The sequence below is a fragment of the Trachemys scripta genome, chromosome 3, assembly GCF_013100865.1.
Source record: "Trachemys scripta elegans isolate TJP31775 chromosome 3, CAS_Tse_1.0, whole genome shotgun sequence".
Classification (NCBI taxonomy): Eukaryota; Metazoa; Chordata; order Testudines; family Emydidae; genus Trachemys; species Trachemys scripta.
This window is the reverse complement of record NC_048300.1, coordinates 173,735,415-173,760,543: the sequence shown is the minus strand read 5'-3', so window position 1 is coordinate 173,760,543 and position 25,129 is coordinate 173,735,415. Positions and strand designations below refer to the sequence as shown.

The 25,129-nt window shown below is 43.1% G+C and overlaps 1 protein-coding gene across 3 annotated transcripts; it reads right to left on the bottom strand.

Moving 5' to 3' along the window:
* Positions 1 to 4,793: 4,793 nt before the first annotated feature.
* KLF11 (Kruppel like factor 11) lies at positions 4,794 to 23,866 on the bottom strand. Of its 3 annotated transcripts, none has more exons than XM_034766498.1 (4): positions 23,712 to 23,866; positions 15,333 to 15,593; positions 12,062 to 13,058; positions 4,794 to 9,537 (listed from the first exon to the last, which is right to left on the bottom strand). In XM_034766498.1, the coding sequence occupies exons 2-4, from the start codon at positions 15,474 to 15,476 to the stop codon at positions 9,242 to 9,244; spliced, it is 1,437 nt and encodes a 478-aa protein (XP_034622389.1). In that variant the 5' UTR covers positions 15,477 to 15,593; positions 23,712 to 23,866; the 3' UTR covers positions 4,794 to 9,241. The 3 variants fall into 3 exon arrangements, with proteins under 3 accessions (XP_034622389.1, XP_034622387.1, XP_034622388.1); XM_034766496.1 differs by lacking the exon at positions 23,712 to 23,866 and adding an exon at positions 18,505 to 18,645; XM_034766497.1 differs by lacking the exon at positions 23,712 to 23,866 and adding an exon at positions 13,417 to 13,606 and having other exon boundaries at positions 15,333 to 15,471.
* Positions 23,867 to 25,129: the final 1,263 nt, after the last annotated feature.

Here is a 25,129-nt window from a genome sequence, read left to right as displayed (position 1 = left end):
TTTTTTTTCTCTTAATTAATTGGCCTCTCAGAGTTGGTAAGACAACTCCCACCTGTTTATGCTCTCTGTATGTGTGTATATATATCTCCTCATTATATGTTCCATTCTATATGCATCCGAAGAAGTGGGCTGTAGTCCACGAAAGCTTATGCTCTAATAAATTTGTTAGTCTCTAAGGTGCCACAAGTACTCCTGTTCTTCTTTATGTAAAAAGTGACACCTTTACTCAGCAGATCTGCTTCCTGGGAGCCTTTTCATCTCTACTGACCACAGTAACAAAAGTAGGTTTTAACTGCTTTTTAATAACTGCTGTTATTCATGGAATCAACAGAGCAGAAGAGAGGGAGCTAAATTCTATTCCTTCTTGTGCAGCATCACTAGAATTGCTGAGTAAACTCCCATCAGCTGCACTCTTATGGAAAGCTATTTATGGCACAGGTGTCCTTGAAGGCGTAGGTCAAAGACAGTGGTCTGTCATGCTGACCTAACCTTTGTAACAGGTGATTATGTATGAGATAGAAAAAGCCCAATCAGGTTGAGTTTGGGGTTAAGAAAAAAAGTATCATTCTACTTGTAAATTGAGCACAATTTGATAGAGAGAAATTTCTGACACACAACAAACATGGAAGGCCTCATGTAAAGAAAAAAAAATGACCTCAGTTCAGCTTAAAGAGTAAATTTTCACTTTCAGGAACATATTCCCTGAGGGGCACTCCTCAAGTTGCAGCTCAGGGAGCCCAAGTTACTGAGGTCTGAAATCTGGACCCTTAGATAAGGGTCTAGATAAGAAAGTTGCAGATTTAATTAAGGATATGATTTTATATTATTTAGTTAAACTAGTGCAAACCTTCTTTGCTTTAAAAGTCACTTATTCCAGTTCAGACTATTCATTAGCTGACTTAAACTAAACTGAAATAAGACTGGTTTAAATCAAAGTAAATGGCCAAGAGGGATTTGCACCAGTTTCACTAAATCAGGAGGAGGACAATGAGAAGTTCTGTCAAACCTGTCAAAGAAGGCTTGAAATTGTATAAAAGATCCTTGGGTCCCAATCCTTTTTCTCTCAGATCTGCTTAAGCTTCATCAGGGGACGTTTGAGTTCCAAGATTGAGGTCCCAGTTAAGCTAGAAATACCCTGACTATGATATTGGACTATAACCTATGGACTAAATTCTAAAAGAACTCATTGCAACTACAAAGCTCACCATCTCTGCTATATATCTGAACCTCAAGAATTGAACTCATGTTTGTATATATATATATATATATAGAGAGAGAGAGAGAGAGAGAGAGATCTTTTAAACCATACTCTTTCCTTTTTTAATACATTTTAGTTTAGTTAATAAGAATTGGCTGTAAGCATGTATTTGGGTAAGATCTGGAATATTCATTAACCTGAGAGGTAATGTGTCTGATCCTTTGAGACTGGTAGAACCTTTTCTTTTATATGAAAAATATTTTTAGTAATCTTCATCATTCTTGACTTGGGTATCTGGGTGGAGGCCTGAGGCTGGGTTACTTTAAGGGAACTGTGTTGTTGACTTCTGGGCAACCAGTGAAGTACTATAGAAGCTGTTTTGTGCTGTCTTGGTAAATCTAAGTATTGAAAATATCCACCAGCTTTGGGGATTGTCTGCCTTAGTCTTTGCAGTTAACCTAATTGAGTGATCTCAGCTGGCCCTCCTGGGACCCTGGTCACAGTATTTGTAAAACCTGGGAAAAAACAAAAACAAATAATCAAACAAGAAAACCCTGAACCCATAGAGGCTGTGCAGGGCATCAATTAAAGTGACCAAAATGATAAATGAGAACAACCTGCGAGTATTGGGGACTAATACATACTAAGCTGCAAAAGTTTGCAATGTATGACCAGACATCCTCATATTTTTTCCAATCATTTCTATTAGACAGTCATTTTTTCCCATTAATGCAGTAGTAGAGAGTTCTCTAAGTCTGTCTGTGTATGAGGGAGGAATTGCAGATTTCCATTTTCTCAAAATAACTTTTGGCACTAAAATAGTGACTGCAATCCCATTTCTTAATCACTATAGGTTTTAACTGTAGACCAGGCTTTAGTTAAACTAGAGCAATTTTATATGAAAATTTAAGATTATGAAGTCTGATTCTACACAAACATTGTGAAAACACAAGCCTTCCCCCTTGTTAGAGGGAGCAGGCTTAGGGCAAGCTGTTACAAAATCTGAGGAAAGAGTGGGAAGGTAGCTTCTTAAGGTCTAACCTGCCATTGACACAATCCAGAAAGAAAAAAAGGGGGGGCACAACATTTGCCCAAGGGGAGTGTGATGGGGTGCCCACCCCTACAAGGCCTGGAGTGGTTAAAATGGCTAGGCAGGTCAATTAACTGCCCAGGCTACACCTGAGGAAGGAGACAGGGAGCAGGCCACAAACTGGAAATGGACACAGCTGGGCAGGAACAGGAGGGGCCTGTATAAAGCCCAGGAGCTGTGAGCAGCAAGAGGCAGCAAGGAAGTAGGCTGCAGCCACTCCGGGGGGGGAGAGCTTGTGCTGGCAGAAAGAGGGGGAAGCCAAATAAGTAGGAAGAAGCCCAGGGAAACACCAGCAAGGGGTAGGAGCAAACAGACCTGGGCTGCTTGTTATAGGGTCACTGGGCTGGAACCCAGTGTAGAGGGCAAGTCTGGGTTCCCCTACCAGCCACTGGGAAGTGGTGCAGGGCATTGGAGACACCTACCCGACAGCTGATCCAGAAGGGTTTAGACTTCCCTGTAAGGGGAAGATCTCAGTGACTTGGCCTGAGGGCCAAACCACAAACAGGAAGCTGAAGGTCTGGGAAAGAGATGACAGGTAGACACACCGCCAAAGGCAGGCAGCACCTGGCAAGAGCTAATCCCCTGAGCTGCCCGGAGGAAGCACCATGTGCACTGAGTGGATCCAGTGACAGGAAGACTGAGAAAGGCATCAGGAAAAGTAGAAGAGTTCACACACACAAGAGGCTGAATTAATCATGGAGGAGTTCTTGGGAAGGAGCCCTATTTCCATGAGATCTTTTCTTCTTCACAGTCTTCCTCCTCCAATGACTTGTGAGGAAAATCTGCTTTTTGCTGGGGGGGAGGGATTGCTGTCAGGTGGTGCACATACGTAAGAATGGCCATACTGGGTCAGATCAATGGTCCATCTAGCCCACTATCCCATCTTCCAACAGTGGGAGGTGCCCAATGCTTCAGAGGGAATGAATAGCACAGGACATTTTATCAAGTGATCCATCCCCTGTCGTCCAGGCCCAGCTTCTGGCAGTCAGAGGCTTAGGGACACCCAGAGCATCGGACTGTATCCCTATTTTGGTTAATCACCATTGATGGACTTATCTTCCATTAACTTATCGAATTCTTTTTTGAACCCAGTTATACTTTTGGCCTTCACAATAGCCCCTGCTGACAAGTTCCACAGGTTGATTGTGTGTTGTGGGAAGAAGTACTTCCTTACGTTTGTTTCAAACCAACTGCCTATTAATTTCATTGGGTGACCCCTGGTTCTTGTTATGGGGAAAATAACACTTCTTATTCACTTCCTCCACTTTATAGACTATCATATTCCACCTCCCCTCCCCTTACTTGTTCCTTTTCTAAGATGAACAGTCAGTCTTTTTAATCTCTCCTCACATAAAAGCTGTTCCATACCCCTAAATTGTTTTTGTTGCTGTTCTCTATACTTTTTCCAGTTTGTGGTTTTTGTTTTTTTCCAGGTGGGGCAAGTAAAACAACACACAGTATTCAAGGTAAGGGCGTATCATGGAGTTATATAGGAGCATGATATTTGGGCTCTTATCTACCTCCACAACAGTACAGCATTGTTCCTCTTCCCAAATTCAGGGCATGCTGCCAGCTGCAAGTGGCTAGGACACGGGGTACAGACAGGTGTCATAGTAGAATGTTGCAGTGAAGAACTGAAGTAAGAACAAGGCCTCTATTTTCTTGCTTTAAACTTATTTTGTGGATTCTTGTTTGTTTCTACACTATTTGTTCTCAAGTCCAAGACAAAACCAGACTTTTTAAAGTGACTCAGCTAGAAATAAGTGTTGCTGCAATTTGGTTGGTGGGAAGGGCACAGTAGAGAAATAGCAGAAAAATTCTTCCATGATAGTGGACAACTCTTGCCTGACAGACCACTAAAGAAGATATGCCCAATTCAAGTTGCATCCATATCACAGAATAAGTGCGTAGGGGAAGGAGAAACCAGTGACACTTCCGTACAGTCTTGGGATACTGGTTTCTTTCCACTGCTAAAGAAAATGGCACTAAAGTCCTTCTATTGGTTTAAATAGAAGAGCAACCTACAAATTTGGATATGTGCACTTACAGCAGTGACCTCCTGTGGAATTATGGAGGTGCACATTTTTTGTATCATTAGATTATCAGCATGACCCACACAAGGAGAATTTATTTATAAAAATCTAAGGGCTCCGATCAAATGGCTGTGGAGGGTCTTTCAAAACACAGACACAACGACTAATTATGAATTGCACACCCCTATACCAAGTGCACAAGAAGGGTTATGTAACAGTTAATAAATGGATGAAGCACTGGAAAAATCCAGAATAGATAGGAAAAAGGAAAAAGTAATCCTGTATTTGCAGAGAAATGCACTAGATGAACCAACACATCATCTGTCTAAATATATGCCAGATACCATTTTACTTTTACACATTCTTGAACAAGCTAAACGCTTTAAATATTTGTAAATCCCAAATATTTGTGATTTAAAAATAAAGCCACATTACAGTTTTATTAAATAAGTTAAAAACAGTTACAAAAATGTGAAAATTTTAAAATTTATTTTGAAATATACTTATAGGCTCGCAGTAAAAAGACTGAACAAAATTGTGCAGGCATTAAAGTGCACTAGGACAGTTTACCTGGTCATGTTTAATCCACTGAGACAACTTCATTTTTCTGTTTCTACTCCCTTATACTGTGCAAGAAAAAGTTTCAAATTTTGGCTTAGTTATTCAAGCACATTTACAAAAGTACTTTGCTTCCCTTGGGCCCAACAGTATGAGCGCCCTCAAAACACCTCACAGGATACGTTCAGCCATAGCATTGGGTGAAATATTTCCGCTAATAGAAATTTCACCAAAAAAATGCCTTTTTCAGAGCGTCAAAAACTATTCCCGAATTTGGGTAAAATCTGACAAACAGTTTCAGCCAAAACACCTTGAAATTTGTGTGTGGAAAAGTCAACATTTCATTTCAATCATTTAGAAACATTTCTTTCTGACATTTTGCTTTAAAATCGCATTCCATTATCAAATTTGGCCAATTTTTTTAAAAAAAAAGGACCATCACTACAAAAGAGGGTGAAAAATACCCCAAAACTGCCAAATGAAAACAAAATCACTCATAACGAATATAAACACGACAAAACTGTTTTGACTCTACCTGAAATGTTTCAGTCAATTGGAAATGAAAGTTTTCCAAGTTTCTGTTTGATTAAAAATTTCAAAAAATTTGCTTGGTTTGCCTTTTTTTTTTTTTTTTTTTTTTTTTAAACTTTTCAGTTCAGCACCCAAATCAAAAAAATCTATTATTTGCTCAGTTCTATTCAGCTATTTGCAGGCTCAGGTTCTAAATAAGCACGGTCTAATGCTCACACACAGTTCCTGCCGACTTCTAAGTGGCCCTAACTCCTAAGTAAATAGGAGATAGAGGTATTGCGAACAGGGCACAGGGACCAGTGACAACTATGCTTGCACATTTATGGGCAGAATTTTATCCCATACTCTCCTGTGCATCTTTTTCTCTCTCTGACAAGCAAAAGAACAAGACCATCTACAAAATTACTTACAGGGTGTTTCCAAAACTGTTCTGCTACTGGGAAATATCAAAATATTCTGCCAAATTAAAAAAAAATTGTTTACCAAAATAGGTTTTGAAGTTGATATGTCATGTTTGGGTCAAGTAAAAAAGCCACCCAGTCGCACTACAGTCCATAGGCAGATTTTTTTGCTCTTCTCTTCCCTAGAGCATGAAGAGCAGGGCTAATCTTTTTTTGCAATGGAATTAAGCTTGTATCCTGTCAGTACTCAAACACCACAAGAGTAACAGTCCAAGTATCCACTTTACCAAAAAGAGGAATTACAATGTAGCCCTTTGAAAAATAAACATTTGCATACATACAGCAATACACAAGATTACTCCTGGGGGAATTCTGCAAAATTTTGCATATTTTGTCAAAATATCACGCTGGGTGTTTTTTGAACAGGGAGGGATTGTTAGGGAGCCTCCATCATGCAGACACTGACTGACCCCCTAGCCCTTCTCAGACAGGCACATCTCCCCCTGTCCCCACGTGTCCCTGCACCCCCACTCAGCCACCCTACTTCCCCACGTGTCCCTGCACCCCCACTCCCATTCAGTCCCCGCCCCAATCTGTGCCCCCACTTGCCTTTCTGAACTCGTCTGTGACCTTTTCCCCAGCAGCCCATGCTGTCTGTCCCCCCATATCCTGTGCCTTCTGACCTGGCCCCACAGGCAGGACGCTGTGAGGAAGGCAGCCTCTCCTTCTTCCCTATCTGCAGCGGCGGCTGCTCCCGCACAGAAGCGGCTGCTCTCTGTTCTGACGACACAACAGCCCCTGGTGGGCAAAAGGAGTAACTGCAGCACCTTCCCAGCATGTATTGTCTGCTGGAAAAAAATTCTGCAAAGCACATAAAATTCTGTGCATGCGCAGTGGGGCAGAATTCCCCCAGGAGTACAGATGATTAGCTGTGTCATAATAAATGTCAAATGAACAACGATTGGACATTTTAAAGGATATGCACAAAAATTAAGTACACTGAGCGCAATGTTTCAATTTAGCATAATCTTAAAATTACCAATAACTATAACCAGAGGCATAAAAACCTAGATATAGGAGTATATTCTGCTGTTACACATGCGCTTCACTGACTTCACATGAACTATAAACTGATTTCAGCGTGTTTGCACCAGTCCATATGTGCGCAGAATCAGACCAATATACTGCACAACAAAACCAAGTTTTCAGACTAATGAAGCAGTGCAACATGCAGCACATTTCCAAATATTGATGTTTTATTCATCTGGAAATTTAGATATCTTCTCAAAAGCTCAATATTACTGACAGTTTCAATGTATTATTTGCTGGTAGTAGGAAAGTCCAATCATTTTACTTCAAATTGAAATACTGTTCCATATGGACACTCAGTGGATTTCAAAAAGTGTAATAGACTGAACTTAGTAAACCATTATTTTGCAAAATGGAAGAGAATCCAGCTCATGCTCTATTAGTTGTGTTGACTTGACAGGCTCATAAGAGCAAAGAGTAGCAAAAACATACTTTGTCAGTAAAGAGGGAGATGCAACTGAATGCACACACAAGAAGCAGATGACCTGGAGTATGAAAATACCATTTTTATATTATTACTTTTCAGATTAGAACCACACTTTAAGGAGAAGGCTGTTCACGATAGGAAATTTAGACTCAAATGAAATAAATAAATAAGCTTCAGGCAAAGTCCTTATGAAATTGTTAATGTTAAAAGATGTTTGCAATAGAAGCAGCCAAGTTGCACAAGGAATCAACCGACAGAACAGAAATATTTGGATTAAGGAAGGTACCACGCTAGTCAAAAAGCTATTTTTAGTCTGTTCTATAGCCAATGATTCTGGGTACTAATGAAATGTCAGATGTTACACCAAGTCTGATCTCAGCACTACAGCAAACATCTTTGCTTGTTAATATAGTGTGTGTGTGTGTGTGTGTGTGTGCGCTCTTCTTGACACAGAAGCTGAGTGATCTAGTTGTGCTACACACATTTAATTTTGTTAATCATACTATGCTACTAAAGAAAGTTACAACAGAGCAGTCCTGCAGCTGGCAATTTTGCAATTCATCTTAGTCATAACCTACTTTGATGGAAAAGAAAGTCCATTCAACAGGAAGAATATTTCATTTCATAGAGAAGAGTGGTTCTGCATGCAAAATAGCATGATGTATAAGGCCATAAGAGGCTCATCAGTTTAACAAAGTGGCTGTGTTTTAAATTAGACTTTGGGTGTGTGCTTTTGATACACAAACTGAAGTCTTGAACAGTTCATTACTAGGTGTGCAAGAGTCTAACCTAAACACTATATAAAAAAAAAACAAAAAAAAAAACTCTTAACATTTTAAAAACAGAGAAATACAAATCAGAGATCCAGTTTACTACACATGACAGCTGTTTTGTCACCATCTACCAGTTTTGTGTTTATAGTAGATTGCAGCAGATTAGCATCAACAAGTAAAAATCTCTTAATGGTGGCAAAATTCTTCAGAAGCAGCTGTCCTTGTGCATCCACTTGAATAGTCTTGGCTCTCCAAACTTTGCTCAGTCAGAACAAAAACTAATCAGGAGTGTGTGTCTTTCAAGCTTCCACCTGAAGTCATAAGGATTTACCACAGCGAAATGTATGAAACATGCTAAGTGCAATTTTTTTCCTTCAAGGAACCTAATTCAATTAATTGTTGTGGATTTCAAGAAGCACATTTATTCCTGGAGATTTTTTTGTTGTTGTTGTTGTTGTAAATGGCAACAGGCTTTTAAGTCCCACTCCTGCAATCTCATCTGAATGAAGGTCTGACTGTGCAAACTGATTGCTGGATCAGGCTCTAAATGTGTAGAGTTCCAAAACATTCTGAGTTAACCAATGTGTTTATATGTTTATAAAATGTTTTAATTAAGTTTCTTGCGGCTTAGTGAAAAGCAGTTTCCAAACAAAAGGTCTGATTTTGCACACTTTTACTTATGCAAGTAGTTTCAATGACGGCAGGCTAAGCCCTAGCTGAACAAATATAAAATATATTTTGTATAGAAAATACTAGTATATAAAACATTAAAAATCACTTGTTTTACTTTGTATCAAATATGAACAGCAATTGTTACTCAAATGAGTTTTGCTTTTAATACTCTAGTACCCAAATTGTTTCCAAAGAGTTCTGCTTTTCTGAAGTGCTGGTGACTGGATGCCCAAATGTTGAGGAAAAGAGGAACCAAAAAAGAGAGACACACACACAATTGAGTTCTCATATGATATCATCAGAACAGAGCCTAAACTGAAAAAAATAATTACATACCTTTTTTCCACCCTATTAAAGAGGCAAATATGAACAGAAATTAAGAAAACATCGTCAATTCGGTTTTAACCATTGTAGCTCTTCCTGACTTTTAGAAAGTTCAGAGAGCAAATTTTTTGTCCAACTAGCCCACTTAGGCAGAGGTTGGTATGGGTATGAGCATGTTCAATGCACCATCACTTTTAGGTTTCTCTGCTGTAGCAATTCTGTTCAGTTTGTCAACCTGTGTCTGCCAACTGGGTATTTTCTTTGTAGTCATATGACGTCGGGCGTGTTTTGTCAAGTGATCACTGCGCATGAAACGACGATCACACACAGGACAAGCAAACTTCTTCTCTCCAGTATGAGTTCTTCGGTGTCGAGAAAGTTCATCTGAGCGGGCAAACTTTTTGTCACAGCCTTCCCAGTTACAGCTGAAAGGTTTTTCTCCTGAATGGATATGGAGAAAAGCAAAACAAGGTTATTTTTACTGATAAATAAGAAAATGGCTTTAAGAACTAATAATTTAGACTCCAGCCTTGCAGCCACTTAAGCACATATTTAACTTTATGCACACGAGTCCCATAAGATTAAGCATGTGCTTAAGTGGCTGCTGCATCGAGGTCTTAGACAATAGTACATTTATTGCTTTTGTTGATTTTCTGATTCAATAACATTATAAAAAAAAGTTGCCAAACAATTCAGAGTTTAGAGAAGAATATTTTTGCATAAAGCTACAATATCTTTTGACTGTGAACTTTGAGAAATGAACCCCTCTACTAGAAGTCAGAGACTGTGCCATGTCATTAGAAAGAACTATAATCTGAAATAAAGTCTTGGATTTGATCTCAATGTCATAATAAAATGCTCAATTCTTCAAAACAACACAGCAACTCAACTGCTAATAACAATTAAGAATATAATTACTAAGATTTTGGATCATTTACTGAGCTATGTTTATCATTAGATTTGGCAGTTCATCAATTCCACCAAAAAGAAGTTACATTTTATTGCTCACGTGGTGTGAAACAGAACTAATGTAAGGGATGATTCTGCATTCCTTTCACAAGCTAAAATTTCCATTGGCTTCACAAGCATTTTGGATGCCCAAGGAACGTAAGCATTTGCTCAGAGCTCTAACATCACCTTTGCTAGTTTCTGATTAGTGTGTGTAATACTTAAACAATTGTGCAATTTTAGAGCTATTCTAATAGCAAGTGATCTACTACCCACTTTTACCCAGTGATAAACATTCAATATCCAAAATATACTTACAGATAAATCTGAAAATATGTGCTCCATTCCACAAGGAAGCACTAAAAAGAATTCTTACATATTAAGGGCTAAGTCCTTCCCCTACTGCACAAGATAATCCACCTCTCTCTCAAAGCAGAAGTAACAGAGGGAAGGGTAGGTCAGCTATTGTTCCCCTGGCCTTCTGCAGGCTCTATTTGCTAGTTAAGAATCACAGCTAAACCAGTGTGCTCCAGCTCCCCTGTACACATCCTGCAGTCATCATGTTAGAACGGATTCATACAGCTTCTTTTTGAACCAGAGGAAAGATGTTCTATAAGATACACTGCCCTTATCCCTGGGCCATCCCGCACTGCACCAGGATAACTCAGGAATCCACTACACCAGCCGAAATGGCTCTTCCACTCGCACACACACCCTAAAGAGCAACAAGGAAGGAGAGGATTCTACCTCTAGGTCAAAGATCCCAATCTGTGGGGCGTGTTCCCCTGGGGGGCACCAAGAAACATTCAGGGAAGCACAGCTGGGACCAGGGTCAGCCCTGACGTGGGGGTGGGGGGGAGCAGGAAGAGAGCACCACCCAGCTCCACTCTTGGGCCTGGCCCCGGCTGCCAGCCCTGTGCCCAGGGCTCCGCTCCCAACCCCCGCTCCAGGGGCACAGACAGAGGTAAGGGGAGGACGCGAGGTAAAAAGTTTGGGACCACTGCTCTAGGTTCTAGTTTAGGGGAATATCTACTCCCTTAAAGTGTCTTTTTCAAAAAGTTATTCTTCCAATGAGGAATTTTAATAAGATAAATTGTCAGATTAAATGGAAATTAAAACCAGATTATGTGCTGAATATCCATAGAGTTAGATCAGGCTCAGGAGAGAACCAGGAAAGAAATACATCTTAAAATAATCTCCCCTGCCCCCCTCCCCCCCCAACATAAACAAATATAGCACTTCGACATCCTTTTAATAAGAACCCACAATGCGTGACTTGCAGCAGACCAGGATTTCAGAAGGAAGAAAGGAATTATTAAAACATACTTTGTAAAAATATATTTCTGCCCTGATTGCTCCTCAAAGTCTGGTTAAAGACAGTCCACAAGTATTTGTTATGTTTAATTTTCATTTCAGTTTAACAATTCTATGCACATAGTGGTCACAAACTAAAGCCGACTGGTTTTATTTAACCAATAGTTAGTTCTATTATCCACCACAGTGGAATTCATTACAGCTCAGGACCTGGTGCTCATTCTTTTAGTGAAGTCAGAATGCTAAAAAACTGGAAAAAAATACATCTATCTTAACAGGTGTATAGAGTGGATTCTGTTATGTATAGCCTGATGAACCATAAAAAGACAAACACAAAAACTACCTGTAGGATGATGTGTCACAACACACCCTCCCCAAGAAAACTGGTTTATGTAATTCCTTCAGATCACATTAAATATAGCACAACTCAAGTTTAAAAAAAACATTTTGGACCAAGTTTTGCTTTAATTTACACTATGTGAAATTCTACTGATGTCAATGGAGTTAATCTGGGGTTTAAGTTACAGAAAAAAAATTGTCCCTTTTTTGTCTGTCCTTGAAGAATATCCTCTACTCTCCCACAATATATGGGAAGGTTTCTATGCCACCCACTTACCCCTCTCAGAATCAAAATGCAGAACAACATTCTTCCAACAATACAAGTGAATATTCTTGTAACAAAGGATTTGCCCTCCATACGCACCAGTGTGAGTACGAAGATGGGCTTTGAGGTGGGAACTTTTGAAGTAAGTTTTCCTACAGCCTGGGAAGTTGCAAACGTAATTTCTCCTTCTTGAGAAGTCCATTTGAGGTGCACAGCTTTGACCAGAAGCAATAAAGACTGGTGCAGGAGCAAGAGGCAATAACTTTGTGTTTCCAACAGTCATTACTGTTTGTTGGCACTGTGGTGTCTGTGCAACAGCAGTCTGTGGAAGAACCAACATAACAGTCCCCTGAGGCACAGAAGATCCCATGAGAACAGGCTGAGAAACTGGGGCTGTTTGGGGTAAAATAGGTTGGACAGTAGTTGCGACTGTCTGTGTAGGGGGTTTTATAAAGGCAGAAATCATACGTCTTTGCCTGTTAAAAGGGATCATTTGGCAGATGACTTGGGGGTTTGAAACAGGGGTAGGTAGCAGCTGGGTGGCTTTTTTCTGTAGGTAGTTGTCACAGTTCTTTGGTAAACAAGTCCGCGGTGAAACAGGCCGTATTGGCTGTTGCCCTTTATTGGTAGCGTTACAACTGGAGTTGTGCACATAAGCCTGATGTACTGGTGAAGTATCACTAATTAAACCATCAGCAGTATCCATGTCCTCTGAAACTCTGGAATGTCTTCGGTCTTGTGCTTCACACCAGTCTGTGGAAGTGCTGCAATTGCCTGAAGTTACCTTTGTCTTAACTTGCACAGCAGGAATGTGGGGGTAAGCAGAACTATCGCCCGTATGACGTATCACACTGGTTGCCATGGCCCTGCAAGGCTGAGGGGCAGGTGGCTCAGGTATTGCTGACTTCTGACTGGACTGTCTCTCCATGTTTATGACAGATGGTTTGGCTATGGCAGATGCACAGTTTGTAGAGGTGACTACGCAAACAGATGTATTTGCCATGACTGTCCTTGGCTTGGAATAAGTGACTTGTGAAGAAAGGAGCATTGTAGTCGATGGCTCAACAAAATCAGGGCTGTGGGGTGGGGTCATACACTAGAAAAATAAAACAAAAATATACAAACATAAAAACCGTCAGGTGTTTTCACAGTGGTTATCAACCTTACTTTAAAAATAAAGAACACGTGATAAAGATCTAGAGTAGAATGAAGAGTCTAAAGAGCCGTATTTTAGGAAGCTATGACTAAAACATTAACTTCTTATAGAGTGGCTCTTCTGGAAAGTTCAAAAGCCTGCTAGTATCAAGTAAACAGTGACACAGCTGCAATACTGCATGTGTCAGCTCTTTAGGCTCCAACGCCCATTTTCACTCAGATAATGGCTGCGTCTATTTAAATGCTGTACACTGCGCTGTTCTTAGAAAATAGGATAGCAATTCATAGTGACATTATACCTGCTTAATTGCAGGTTGGCAGAGACCTAAATCTTTTATTAATTATTATTCTGTCAGCTGGTAGCTCATCTTGGAATAGATATGTTTGGAACTGTTCTCCCCGCTCTTCTTGAGCCACTTCTCCCTCTTCCCTCCACTGCTTCTGAGAATTTATGCCTCTTCCTTTCACTGCTCCAGAAGAGACCAGCCACTGTTGGGAGATGAGAATATGACCTAAGAGGTCTATCAGCCAGTCATCACCCCTCTCAATCTTCCTCCTCCTTCTTCCTAGTTCATTTGCATAATAAATGTCTATTGGGTAAAATGAATTCCTTAACATATTGAAAGATTAAAACAAATTAGCTTTTCTTGGATATCAACTACAACAATACCTATATAAGAAACACAAGAACAGCTATACTGGGTCAGACCAAAGGTCCATCTAGCCCAGTATCCTGTCTTCTGACTGCGGCCAATGCCAGGTGCTTCAGAGGGAACGAACCGAAAATCATCCAGTGATCCATTCCCAGGTACCTGAGAATCAACTGTCATCCAAAGTGACAGAACTTTGGAGAAATAATCAGCTGCACATACAAACACACAGGCTATGGAAGTATCATTATGAAGTGGCAAGTTTAATTTCAACTTGCTTTTATGCTTTATCACTGTGTCTAATAACATTTGTCCTACATTCCAAGGATTCTTTTTTGTATGATCTTTGCAGGTAAATCAATACAGAGTCTACTCCTGGGGGAATACTGCGCAATGCAGAATTTTGCAGAAATTAATGTTGTGTGCACAGAATTTCCTCCCCCCCTCCCCCCACAGAAATGGGCTGCAGTGCTGCTGGTCACCACTAGGGGCCACTGGACCCTGCAGAGCCCACCTCACACATAGAAAACACTGCCAGGGGAAGGAACTAGAGAGCTACAGGGTTCCCGGCAGCTGCATTTCCCAGCATGCCCTAAGAGAAGGAGGCAGTGGAAACTCCACACAAGCCTGGGACTGAGCATCAGGCTGTTTCTCCCTCTGGATCCCTGGAGTCTGATGGGTAGGGGGGTGGCTGTCTGGGCTGGGAAAGCCCTCAGCTGAGGTCTGGGGGGGAGGGAGGGGGAGGGGAGGAGGAGAGAACAGCAGGTGTCTGGGCAAGGGCAGACCCCGCAGCTGGTCTCTGGGGGGTAGGGGATTTGGGTGTATTGGTGGGGGCGAGGGGGTGCCGCAGCTGGGCTCTGGGTGGGAGGGGTAGTGGGTGTCTGGACCCCCCAGCTGGGCGGGAAGAGGGGGCAGAGAAATAGGAACTGGGTTGTCATAGGGGTTTCTTTACCTCTCTACTGCTGGGGTAATTTTTTGTGTGCGTCTGTATTGTTACAGACATACTTGCCGACAGGTATTTTGAAATAAATTACCAAAGTAATTGAAACTGGCATGATTATGTAATGTTATTTTTGACAAATAAAACTGGCAGAATTTTGCAGAATTTTAAAATAGTGTGTGCAGAATTTTTATATTTCTAGTGTAGAATTCCCCAAGAGTAAGAGTCACATGCAATCCTCTTACTCAAAGTACTAAGGAGAAACCTACAATAAACTATCCAAATAAGCTGCCCCTGGACATCAGTTAAAATGAACTCTTGATCAAAGTTTTTCTACTTGGATTTAAACAGGAAGTCAAAACATTTTGTTTGTGTCATCACATCTATTACTGAAGAGATGACAGAATTATCCAAACTGAGAAATGTATACTTTACATGAAAATAGTAATTACATATATAGACAAGTTAGGAGGTAGATATTACTTTCGACAATAATCAGCATTTAAAAAACAAAGATACTGTGCTCTCCCCAAATACAATAAAATTATTCAATATAATGGGGATATAATAATATAAAATTTATCTGTGGTCATACATATTCATTTTTAATTGGTTTTTTTCTTACCAGTGTAGACAAAAAGTGATAATCCTTTGGTAATTCAGAGGCAGCTTCTGCATGCATGGTGAAGTCACCTGAATCTGAGATGGGTGTAAGTGGCCTTATCTTTAATAGGTCACCTTTCTGTGATCTTTGACCCCAGGAGCTCATACAAACAAGTGCCTGGACTGCTTCTATGTCATTCTGCTCTAAGGTGCTACACGTAGACCTTTCGCTGTCATGACGCTGTCTTTCACGTATAGATTCATATATGTCCACAATGTCAACCTAAAGGCAATCAGATCATTAGCTGTTAGAACAAGTCGGAAAACAAAGTTATCACCACCCACATATTGTTTGCTTATAATGAAGGTCACTTGAAACTCATCATATGCCCAATGCAAGATTTTTTTAAAAACCAATTGTTATTCAATATGCAAACCTTTCCCCTCCCCCTCCTATCAGAGTACATCTTATCTCCCCACTCCCAACCCAACTAGCCTTGCAGAAGAATGACTCACTGGAAAGGAATTGACACACGTAGCTTAAATTTCCAGACTAACTTTCTTGGATTATTGTTGTTCTGAGTAAACATGTTCTGCGCGCGCGCACACACACACACACACAGTGACTCCACACCCTGCTTTGTTTAGTGAGGGCCATTTTCTGGCTTGACACAAGGGATTTATTTAGCTTCAGTCTAATATTTACTGCCCTTTAGAAGAATGAGATAAGGGCAGAGAGTCAAGGGTTCCCAAGTTCTAAACACAGGTCTGCTGCCTACTCGAGCTACGTCTACACTACAGCTTAGTAGGCATACCTTATGTTGCTCAGGGGTGTGAATGAATCACCAACCTGAGCGACATAAGTTACACCAACATAAGCACCAGTGTGGAGTTTCTCCCACCGATATAGCTTCTGCAGCTTGCAGGAGGGCTGGAGTAGTTAAGCCAAGGGCAGAGCTCTTTCCTGTTGGCTTAGAGCGTCTATACCTGCCTGTGCCATTGTAAACTCTCTAGTGTAGCCGTGCCCTCAGTGTATAAATTTGGTAAGTCATTTATCCCCCATATTACAGGTGGAAGAAATTGAGGCGGACAGATGCATACATAGGAGGGCACTAAGAGCACCATATGCACATCCAGTTGTCAATGCTAAAGCACTATGTAAGAGGTAGATACTATTATTAGAGCATTTGGGGATGGGAGAGGAACCCAAACATCAATTTGTTTTCATAAGCAAATACTGCATTATTGTACTTTTCGGGGGCTAAAAATCCTCATTTTTCCTTCAGTGAAAACGTACACAAGTTTTGCAAATGTTCAGTGTGTGTGTTGTAATGACCCCAGCAGCCACATGTTGTTGCTCTAACACTTATATTCACTTTCCCCCCCCACACAAAATAAGCAATAACAAAAGGGTCCATTCCTCCACTTCTTGCACACACAAAACTCTAAACAAAATCAATTAGAATTCTGAGTGTGTGAGGAAAGCAGAATCCGGCCTCTCTTTAGATTATAAACTGGTAGGGATAATGCTTAGATACTGCAGTGATAAATCCTACTAAAAAAATCTAAAAGAGATTAGATGGCATTGGGTGAAATTATGCCCCCACTGAAAGTCAATGAGACCTTGCCATTGACTTCACTAGGTCCATAGTGCCAAGCAGATATACAACTGTGTACATAATATAGTATTTATTACACGTGTGTGGTAGACACATTAAGCACAATGGATCTGAAAAGCAGACATTTATCAAATCCATAGAGTATTCATCCACCTGACAAATCATCCCAGATTTAAAGGAAGCCTCAGGGTTAAAAAAAATAATAATAATAATCCAATTTAAAGAGTCCTTAAATAGACTAACTACTCTGAAAATATTAGAAAAAAATCCCATAGGTCTTGAAAATTTATATAATTCTTTGATTACAATATGAACAGTAAAAACCACCAAGCAGAACCACTGTGCTGGGCACCGGGCAAACATATGAAGACACAGAAGCTGGTGACAGCTCCTTCCAAGTCTCCGCGCTCTATCCAAGAAATAGCTTCCCAAGTCCTCCATCAACACCAAAAAGAGGTTACGCTCCACGCGGGTGATTTCCTCGAAAAGGGCTGTGCTCGCAAAATAAAGACTGGGTGAAACTCACAGCGGCGCCGAGAGGAGCCCGACAGCTTGTCCTGAGATCACCCCGCGCGCGGCGCACAGGCACTGCACAGGAAGTCGGCGCCTGCAAACAGCGGGCGAGCTGGCAGGCGGCCCCAGCTGCTGTGCGTCTGCCGGAGCAGCAGCAGCGCCACGGGACGGGAGATCCCCGGGGCCAGGCCCTGCATGTTTATTTTCGGGGGGGGCCGAGCCTCACCAGTCTCGTTTGCTCGCCCAACAGGCGAAGCGGGGCTGCGGCCGCCTGCTCAGCGTGACGGAGCCCCGGAGCCGAGCCCAGCGGGCTGGGAGGAGGGAAAGCCCCACCCTCAGAGGGGAGGGGAGGGGATGGCGGGGTTTCTCCCCACCCCGCGGGGCCCGCAGCCGCCGCCCACTCCCAATATAACTGCGGGGCAACGTGATGCATCAAAACAGCCCCGCGAACGCGCGCGGGCTCCGGCTAGCGAGCGCCGAGCTGCAGCGGAGCCGGGGCTGGGCGGGTGCCCGGGGGGGGAAAGAGGGGGCTGGGGGCGCACAGCGCAGACAGCGACCGAGCTGCCATGCCCGCCCCGCCCTGGGCCGGACAGCTGCAGCGGGCCTCCCTCGGGTGCACGTACCACGCCGTGGGTCAGCCTCGCCCCCTGCCCCACGCCGACGGCAGCGGGGCGACCATAGGGGGTGACCCCCGCCCGGGCAGGGCGCTGGGAAGGGAAGCCCGGGCTCACAGGCAAACCCACGCGCATATTCGCTCCCGTGTCCCTCCCGGGGCCAGCAGCGCGGGCCACAGACGCCCCCACCCCAGGGCACGCCCCGCCCGCCCCGGGGCCAAGCTATGGCGAGCGGGCTTAGCGCCCCTGGCAGCAGGTGCCCGGCTTGCTGCCTCCAGCGACCCAAGGGGGAGCCCCGCATCGGGGGCGGGCGCGACGCGCCCATCACCCTGGCGTCTGGGCACGGGCAAGCCATGGGGGAGAGCGGCTGGGCAGCCGGCCCCTCAGTGCCCCCCTCTCCGCCAGCAGCCCCCCACCCCACAAAGCAGCGCCGGCCGGGGGTACTCACCGCGGGGGCATCTCCCCTCTCCGAGCCGGGCATGGTGAGGCTCCTGCAGGCAGCAGCGATGTGACAAAGGCAGCAGCCAGCGCCGCCTCCACCTCCCCCGCCCGCGGGGCCGGCCGCGCAGCAGCCCCGGCGCGGGCGGGGGGAAACACACCAGATACTCCGTGCACCAGGCGAACGGGGGAGGAAGGGAGCGGGCAGCTCCCCACCAATCGCAGCCCGGCCTGGCCCGCGTCGGACCAATAGGCGGCCTCGGGCGGCGTGATCGGGGCGTGCAGCCTGCCTGATAGCAGGAAGGGCTCAGCGTGGGCATGTTCGCGGCTGCGGCTCAGTCTGAGCCACCCGCTGGAAACTAGGGGAAAGGTCAGCGCAGGAAAGGGGGCGGGGCCGCTTGTCACTGAGCGGCGGCCAGCCAGGGAATGCCTGCGCGCGGGGGTGTGTCTGAGAGCTGCTGCGAGCTGCAAATCCCTCCCGTCCCAGCCAGGGAACCAGGCTCCAGACAGTGAGTGTGAAAGGGGCTACTTCTCCCCGAGCCAGCGCAGAGTACAGTCACCAGACGTGCACAACTCACTGCACCCTCTCCCCAATCCAGCACACAGTGCACCCCCAAATATACACAACTCACTGCACCCTCTCCCCAATCCAGCACAGAATGCACCCTTCAATCTCCCAAATGTACACAATACAATGCATCTTCTTCCCAATCCAGGAGAGTGTACCCCCAAATATACACAACAATATGCCCCCAATATACACATCACAATGCACCATTCCCCTCCCCAATCCAGCACAGTGCATCCCCAAATATACACAACACCACAATAGACCATCTTTCCTCCCCAGTCCACCCCCTAAATATACACAGCAATGCACCCCACCCCTCTGCAGTCTTGCAAAGAATGCACCTCCCAATTATACACAACAGAATATAGACCTCCTCCCCTTCCTAATCCAGCACAGAAGGAACCCCCATCCTCAAACCCAGCAATCCTGAACAATTCATTTTATCTCTTCCCCTCTCACTTCATAACAGTAGAAATCCCATGAAGGAAAGAATGCACCATGGAGCCCTGCTTTAGTTGGGGGCCTTTGGATGCTACTACAATATAAATAACAATATGAAAAATGCATATATTGTCTAGGGCATCATGCCCCTTATCTAGAACAGCATAGAAATACCACCTAGAAAAGAACTGCTAGAACATACATTCAATTTAGCAAGTGTCAAAATGGGCCAGGCTGTGCTGGGTCGGTGATCCACTACTCTTTGATACTCTCTTTTTTTTTTTTTTTTTTTGGTACCATCTTATTCTCCAGAATTTCTGCTTTCATTTAAATAAAAAAAGTCTATCTTTAGCCATTTATAGTTGCAAACTAAAGTAAAGTAAGTGACCCTGTCTCCCTGAATTTGTAGTCTGAAGTAATAGCTTCAGTGCCTGCAAATTGCCACTGTTCATTCATTCCCATAGGGCATCAGTTTAGATCTTAATTACAATAATTTAAATATCAGGGGGTAGCTGTGTTAGTCTGTATCTACAAAAACAACAAAGAGTCTGGTGGCACCTTAAAGACTAACAGATTTATTTGGGCATAAGCTTTCGTGAGTAAAAACCTCACTTCTTCGGATGCATAGAGTGAAAGCTACAGATGCAGGCATTATATACTGACACATGGAGAGCAGGGAGTTACTAATTTAAATGTCAGTGTTAACTCTTTAGAGAGACAAGGTGGGTGAAGTAATAGCTGTTATTAGACCAACTTCTGCTGGTGTGAGAGACACGCTTTTGAGCTTACACAGAGCCCTTCTTCAGGTCTGGGAAAGGTACAGTGTGTCACAGCAAAATATAAGATGGAACAGATTTCCCAGACCTAAACAAGAGCTCTGTCTGTGTAAGCTCCAAAGGTTGTCTCTCACCAACAGAAGTTGGTCCAATAACAGATATTACCTCACCCAGTTTGTGTGTCTAATATTCTTGGATCCACACAGCTACAACAACAGTGCATACAATAGTAATAGTATTAACTCTTTCACAGCTGATCAAAGCATGTAAGAAAGGAGAGGGAGGGTCATTTTCAGAAGTGCCCGGTCTGCACTGAGTAACCCAAGCGGTTGGCAACCAGGGACAGTACCACTACTTATTTTTAACCCTTCTCCACGGGGACAGGTGGCAAGCATTGTTCCTCACAGCCCCTTGTTCCTGAAGGACAGCAAGGGCTCCCACTTTCCCCAGCACCCTAGAGGAAGCAGCAGTACTGGCAAGGGGCCACCCAGTGGATCTGGAAAGCCCCTTCTTCCCCCTGGATTGATGGCAGAGGTTCCATTGCCTCTACTGTGGGGTTTGGGAGACATGAGGGGACACCTAGCTCCAACGTTAGCTACTAGTTTGACTCAGCCACATTGATATCACTACAGTATTGCCAGCCCCAAATGTTCAAAAGTCACGAGTCAGGCCCCACAAAAATCATGAAATTGGCTCAGAAATCATGAGATTTTCAAAATTAGTACATTGAGGGGGTTTTCTTTACCTTTGGATTTTTGAACCCTTAGGGTATATGTCTACACTGCAATTACACACCCACAGCTGGCCCATGCCAGCTGACTTGGGCTAAGGGGCTTGAGCTAAAGAGCTGTTTATTGTGGTGTAGATGCTCCCTCTTGGGCTGCAGCCCAGGCTCTGGGACTCTCCCACCTCACAGGGTTCTTGAGCCCAGGCCTTAACCTGAGCCCAAACATCTACACTGCAATTAAACAGCCCCACAGCACAAGGCAGCTAGATGTCTAATTGCCATGTAGGCATACACACAGGGTACATGTAGGTCACATTTCCAAGCTTTTCTTCACAGCCAAGAGGGCTAGAAACTTTCCATATTTTTACCTGCTTCTTCTATCACAACTTTTCAGAAATCTGGCCTTTCCTCTCCAAATGGCTTAAATGTTTGTCCACACCTTGGCCTCCAGTCTTGGTTACTGCAACTTCCTCCTCTCAAGCCTCCTTGATATGAATATCTCTTCTGTCCGGTCCAGCCAAAATACAAGTTAAAAGGATTTTCCTCACCATTTTATGAGACTACACTACTTGCCTCTTTGAATCTCTCCCCACTACCTGTTGCATCAAATATAACCTCTTCATTCTCATCTGAAGAATCTGTACAAATTTGCCCCAGCCTACACCTCAGATCTGATTATCTGTTATGTTTCCCCTTGTTTCCTTCTCTCTCCCAATGATTTCAGCTCTGTCATCCTTTCATTTCCTTCCCATCTCCATGTCTTCTTCTCTGCCATTTTATATGTAGGGAACAACTTCCTAGTCCCTGTGCATCAGCCTCTACATTTGCATTCATATGCCTAATGTCTTGGTTACAGGGCTAACTGCACCTTTGACCCCTTCTCTGGTCTTCCTGAAGTATCCCAGTATTGCTGGCACATTATGGCATATTCTAGCGACACCATCAGAGGACCTAACCACATCAGCCATACCATCAGGGATTCATTCACCTGCACATCTACTAAATGTGATATATGCCACCATGTGCCAGCAATGCCCCTCTGCCATGTACATTGGTCAAACCGGACAGTCTCTACGTAAAAGAATAAATGGACACAAATCGGACATCAGGAATGGTAACATACAAAAGCCAGTAGGAGAACACTTCAATCTTCCTGGACATTCTACAACAGATTTAAAAGTAGCCATACTTGAACAAAAAAACTTCAGAAACAGACTTCAAACAGAAACTGCAGAACTAAAATTGATTTGCAAATGTAACACCATTAATTTGGGCTTGAATAGGGACAGGGAATGGCTGGCTCACTACAAAAGCAACTTTGCCTCTCCTGGAATTGACACCTCCTCATCAATTATTGGGAGTGGATTACATCCACCCTGATTGAATTGGCCCTGTCAATACTGGTTCTCCACTTATGAGGTAACTCCCTTCTGTTCAGGTGTCAGTATAATAATGCCTGCATCTGTAATTTTCACTCCATGCATCGGAAGAAGTGTTTTTTTTTACCCACAAAAGTTTGTGCCCAAATAAATCTGTTAGTCTTTAAGGTGCCACTGGACTCCTTGTTGTTTTAGTAAGAACAAAGCATTACATGGGTAAAAGAGGGTTTTAAAATAACAAGAGGTCTATATGCACACGTATGTTGCTTGGGGAAGTTCTATGGCCTGTGTTATACAAGACGTCAGACTAGATGATCATAATGGTCCCATCTGGCCTTAGAACCTATGAATCTATGAAACCTAAGGCCTTCCATCCCAGGTGGGAGCCTAGGAAGGCCTAGCTTCCTCAGACACTCCAATGGGTTTCTGTGAGTGTCAATCTGTCCCTTCTCTTTCCCCCCACCCCTACAAATTCTTTGTGTATTTTGCCAGGCTTTTTGGTTCTCTTTATAAGCTGGGATCCCCTCCCTTGACAAGCTAGTCCAGTGAGCTCAGCATCAGAGGTAGGACATCAAAGTGAATGGCTCTTGCATTTTCTCTTCAGTGTTGGCAGGGCTATCTGAAGCCATTGCAAGGAAGAGTGCAATCAGCCTCTTCTTGAATTAACCCTTTCTTTCATACATTAAATTCCCTTACAACAATCATCTGAACATATAGTCGTCATACATTTTAATAGAGCAGACCCATGTCCTTCACACCTCATAAAGACTTGCTTCTTCTGCAAAGCCCACCTTTGCTAACTCACGTCAGCCATCTCCATCAGTTAAAAAAAATGATGGTCAGAGACCAAGATAAAACTAAATAATAATAAAATAATTGTAATAATAATGAAAAAATAAATTGCCACCTTCCTTTTAGTTTCCCAATGCGCTCAATCTTACTTGTGCCTCTTGAACTATAAATGCCTTTGGTCAAGAACTGTCTTTTTATTTATATTTTGTACAGGCCAAATACATCAACCATGCTTAAAAATAATAAACAATAATATTAATACACACAAAAACTAAGTTAAAAGACCATTATTAAGATTGCAAAGTCAAGCACTCAAAAGTTAGGACATGCCAAAATTAAAGCTGACTGTACAATCTTAATTCAGCTCTCTGTGAAATTAAAAAAAAAAAAAAGACAGTCTGAGGTATGGATAATTTCAGCCCAAATTGTTAAAGTTTGGCAAAATTATAAGCAACTGAAAATAGAGTCTTATAATGCGCAGTGTCAGGCAATCTTAATAATAGTGTCTCTACCACTGTAATAATTACTCACCCGATGAGATTTTGCAGGTGAAGTAGGTTGGCAAAGTGTATCGAATGTTGTAAGAAAGACAGCAGAGGGAAGAATTTTGAGGCTAACAGTGCACAAGTACAGCGCTGAATCTGTTTTTATGCCCTCTGCCAGCCGTCCGGGCAATAAGCAACACTGTCTCCCTCCAGCCAGTATCCACACACTAACTCCGTTTTCACGACTGGCATTAACTGCTGATTCCTCTGATTCACAGCCCAAGGACGAACAAGTGAGAAATATTGGGAAAGGAAACCAAAGAGGAGTCTTTTAAAAAAAGAGAAAGAGAAAACAATGTGCTGCACTCTTGAATAAGTGTGGGTGGAACGCAGTTAGAACTTATTTGGTGCTCTGATAACACAATCGCTAGCCTTAAAGCCATTGGGGGTGGGGGTAGGGTGACCAGATGTCCCGTTTTTAAAGGGACAGTCCCATTTTTTTGGGACTTTTTCTTATATAGGCGCCTATTAGCCCGCACCCTCTGTCCCGTTTTTTTACACTTGCTATCGGGTAACCCTAGGTGGGGGGAAGTTAGCTATTAGGATATTTTTAACTGGAATTTTGTACATTAGTTTTATAATGTTTTATCTTCAGTGGTTCATGAACACCATTTGGATGTGTTCATCCTGGTATAAGCACAGTTGTATGGTTTTTTTTTTATAGATTCATAGATTATAGGACTGGAAGGGACCTCGAGAGGTCATCGAGTCCAGTCCCCTGCCCGCATGGCAGGACCAAATACTGCCTAGACCATCCCTAATAGACATTTATCTAACCTACTCTTAAATATCTCCAGAGACGGAGATTCCACAACCTCCCTAGGCAATTTGTTCCAGTGTTTAACCACCCTGACAGTTAGGAACTTTTTCCTAATGTCCAACCTAGACCTCCCTTGCTGCAGTTTAAACCCATTGTTTCTGGTTCTATCCTTAGAGGCTAAGGTGAACAAGTTCTCTCCCTCCTCCTTATGACACCCTTTTAGATACCTGAAAACTGCTATCATGTCCCCTCTCAGTCTTCTCTTTTCCAAACTAAACAAACCCAGTTCTTTCAGCCTTCCTTCATAGGTCATGTTCTCAAGACCTTTAATCATTCTTGTTGCTCTTCTTTGGACCCTTTCCAATTTCTCCACATCTTTTTTAAAATGCGGCGCCCAGAACTGGACACAATACTCCAGCTGAGGCCTAACCAGAGCAGAGTAGAGCGGAAGAATGTCTTCTCGTGTCTTGCTCACAACACACCTGTTAATGCATCCCAGAATCATGTTTGCTTTTTTTGCAACAGCATCACACTGTTGACTCATATTTAGCTTGTGGTCCACTATAACCCCTAGATCCCTTTCTGCCGTACTCCTTCCTAGACAGTCTTTTCCCATTCTGTATGTGTGAAATTGATTTTTCCTT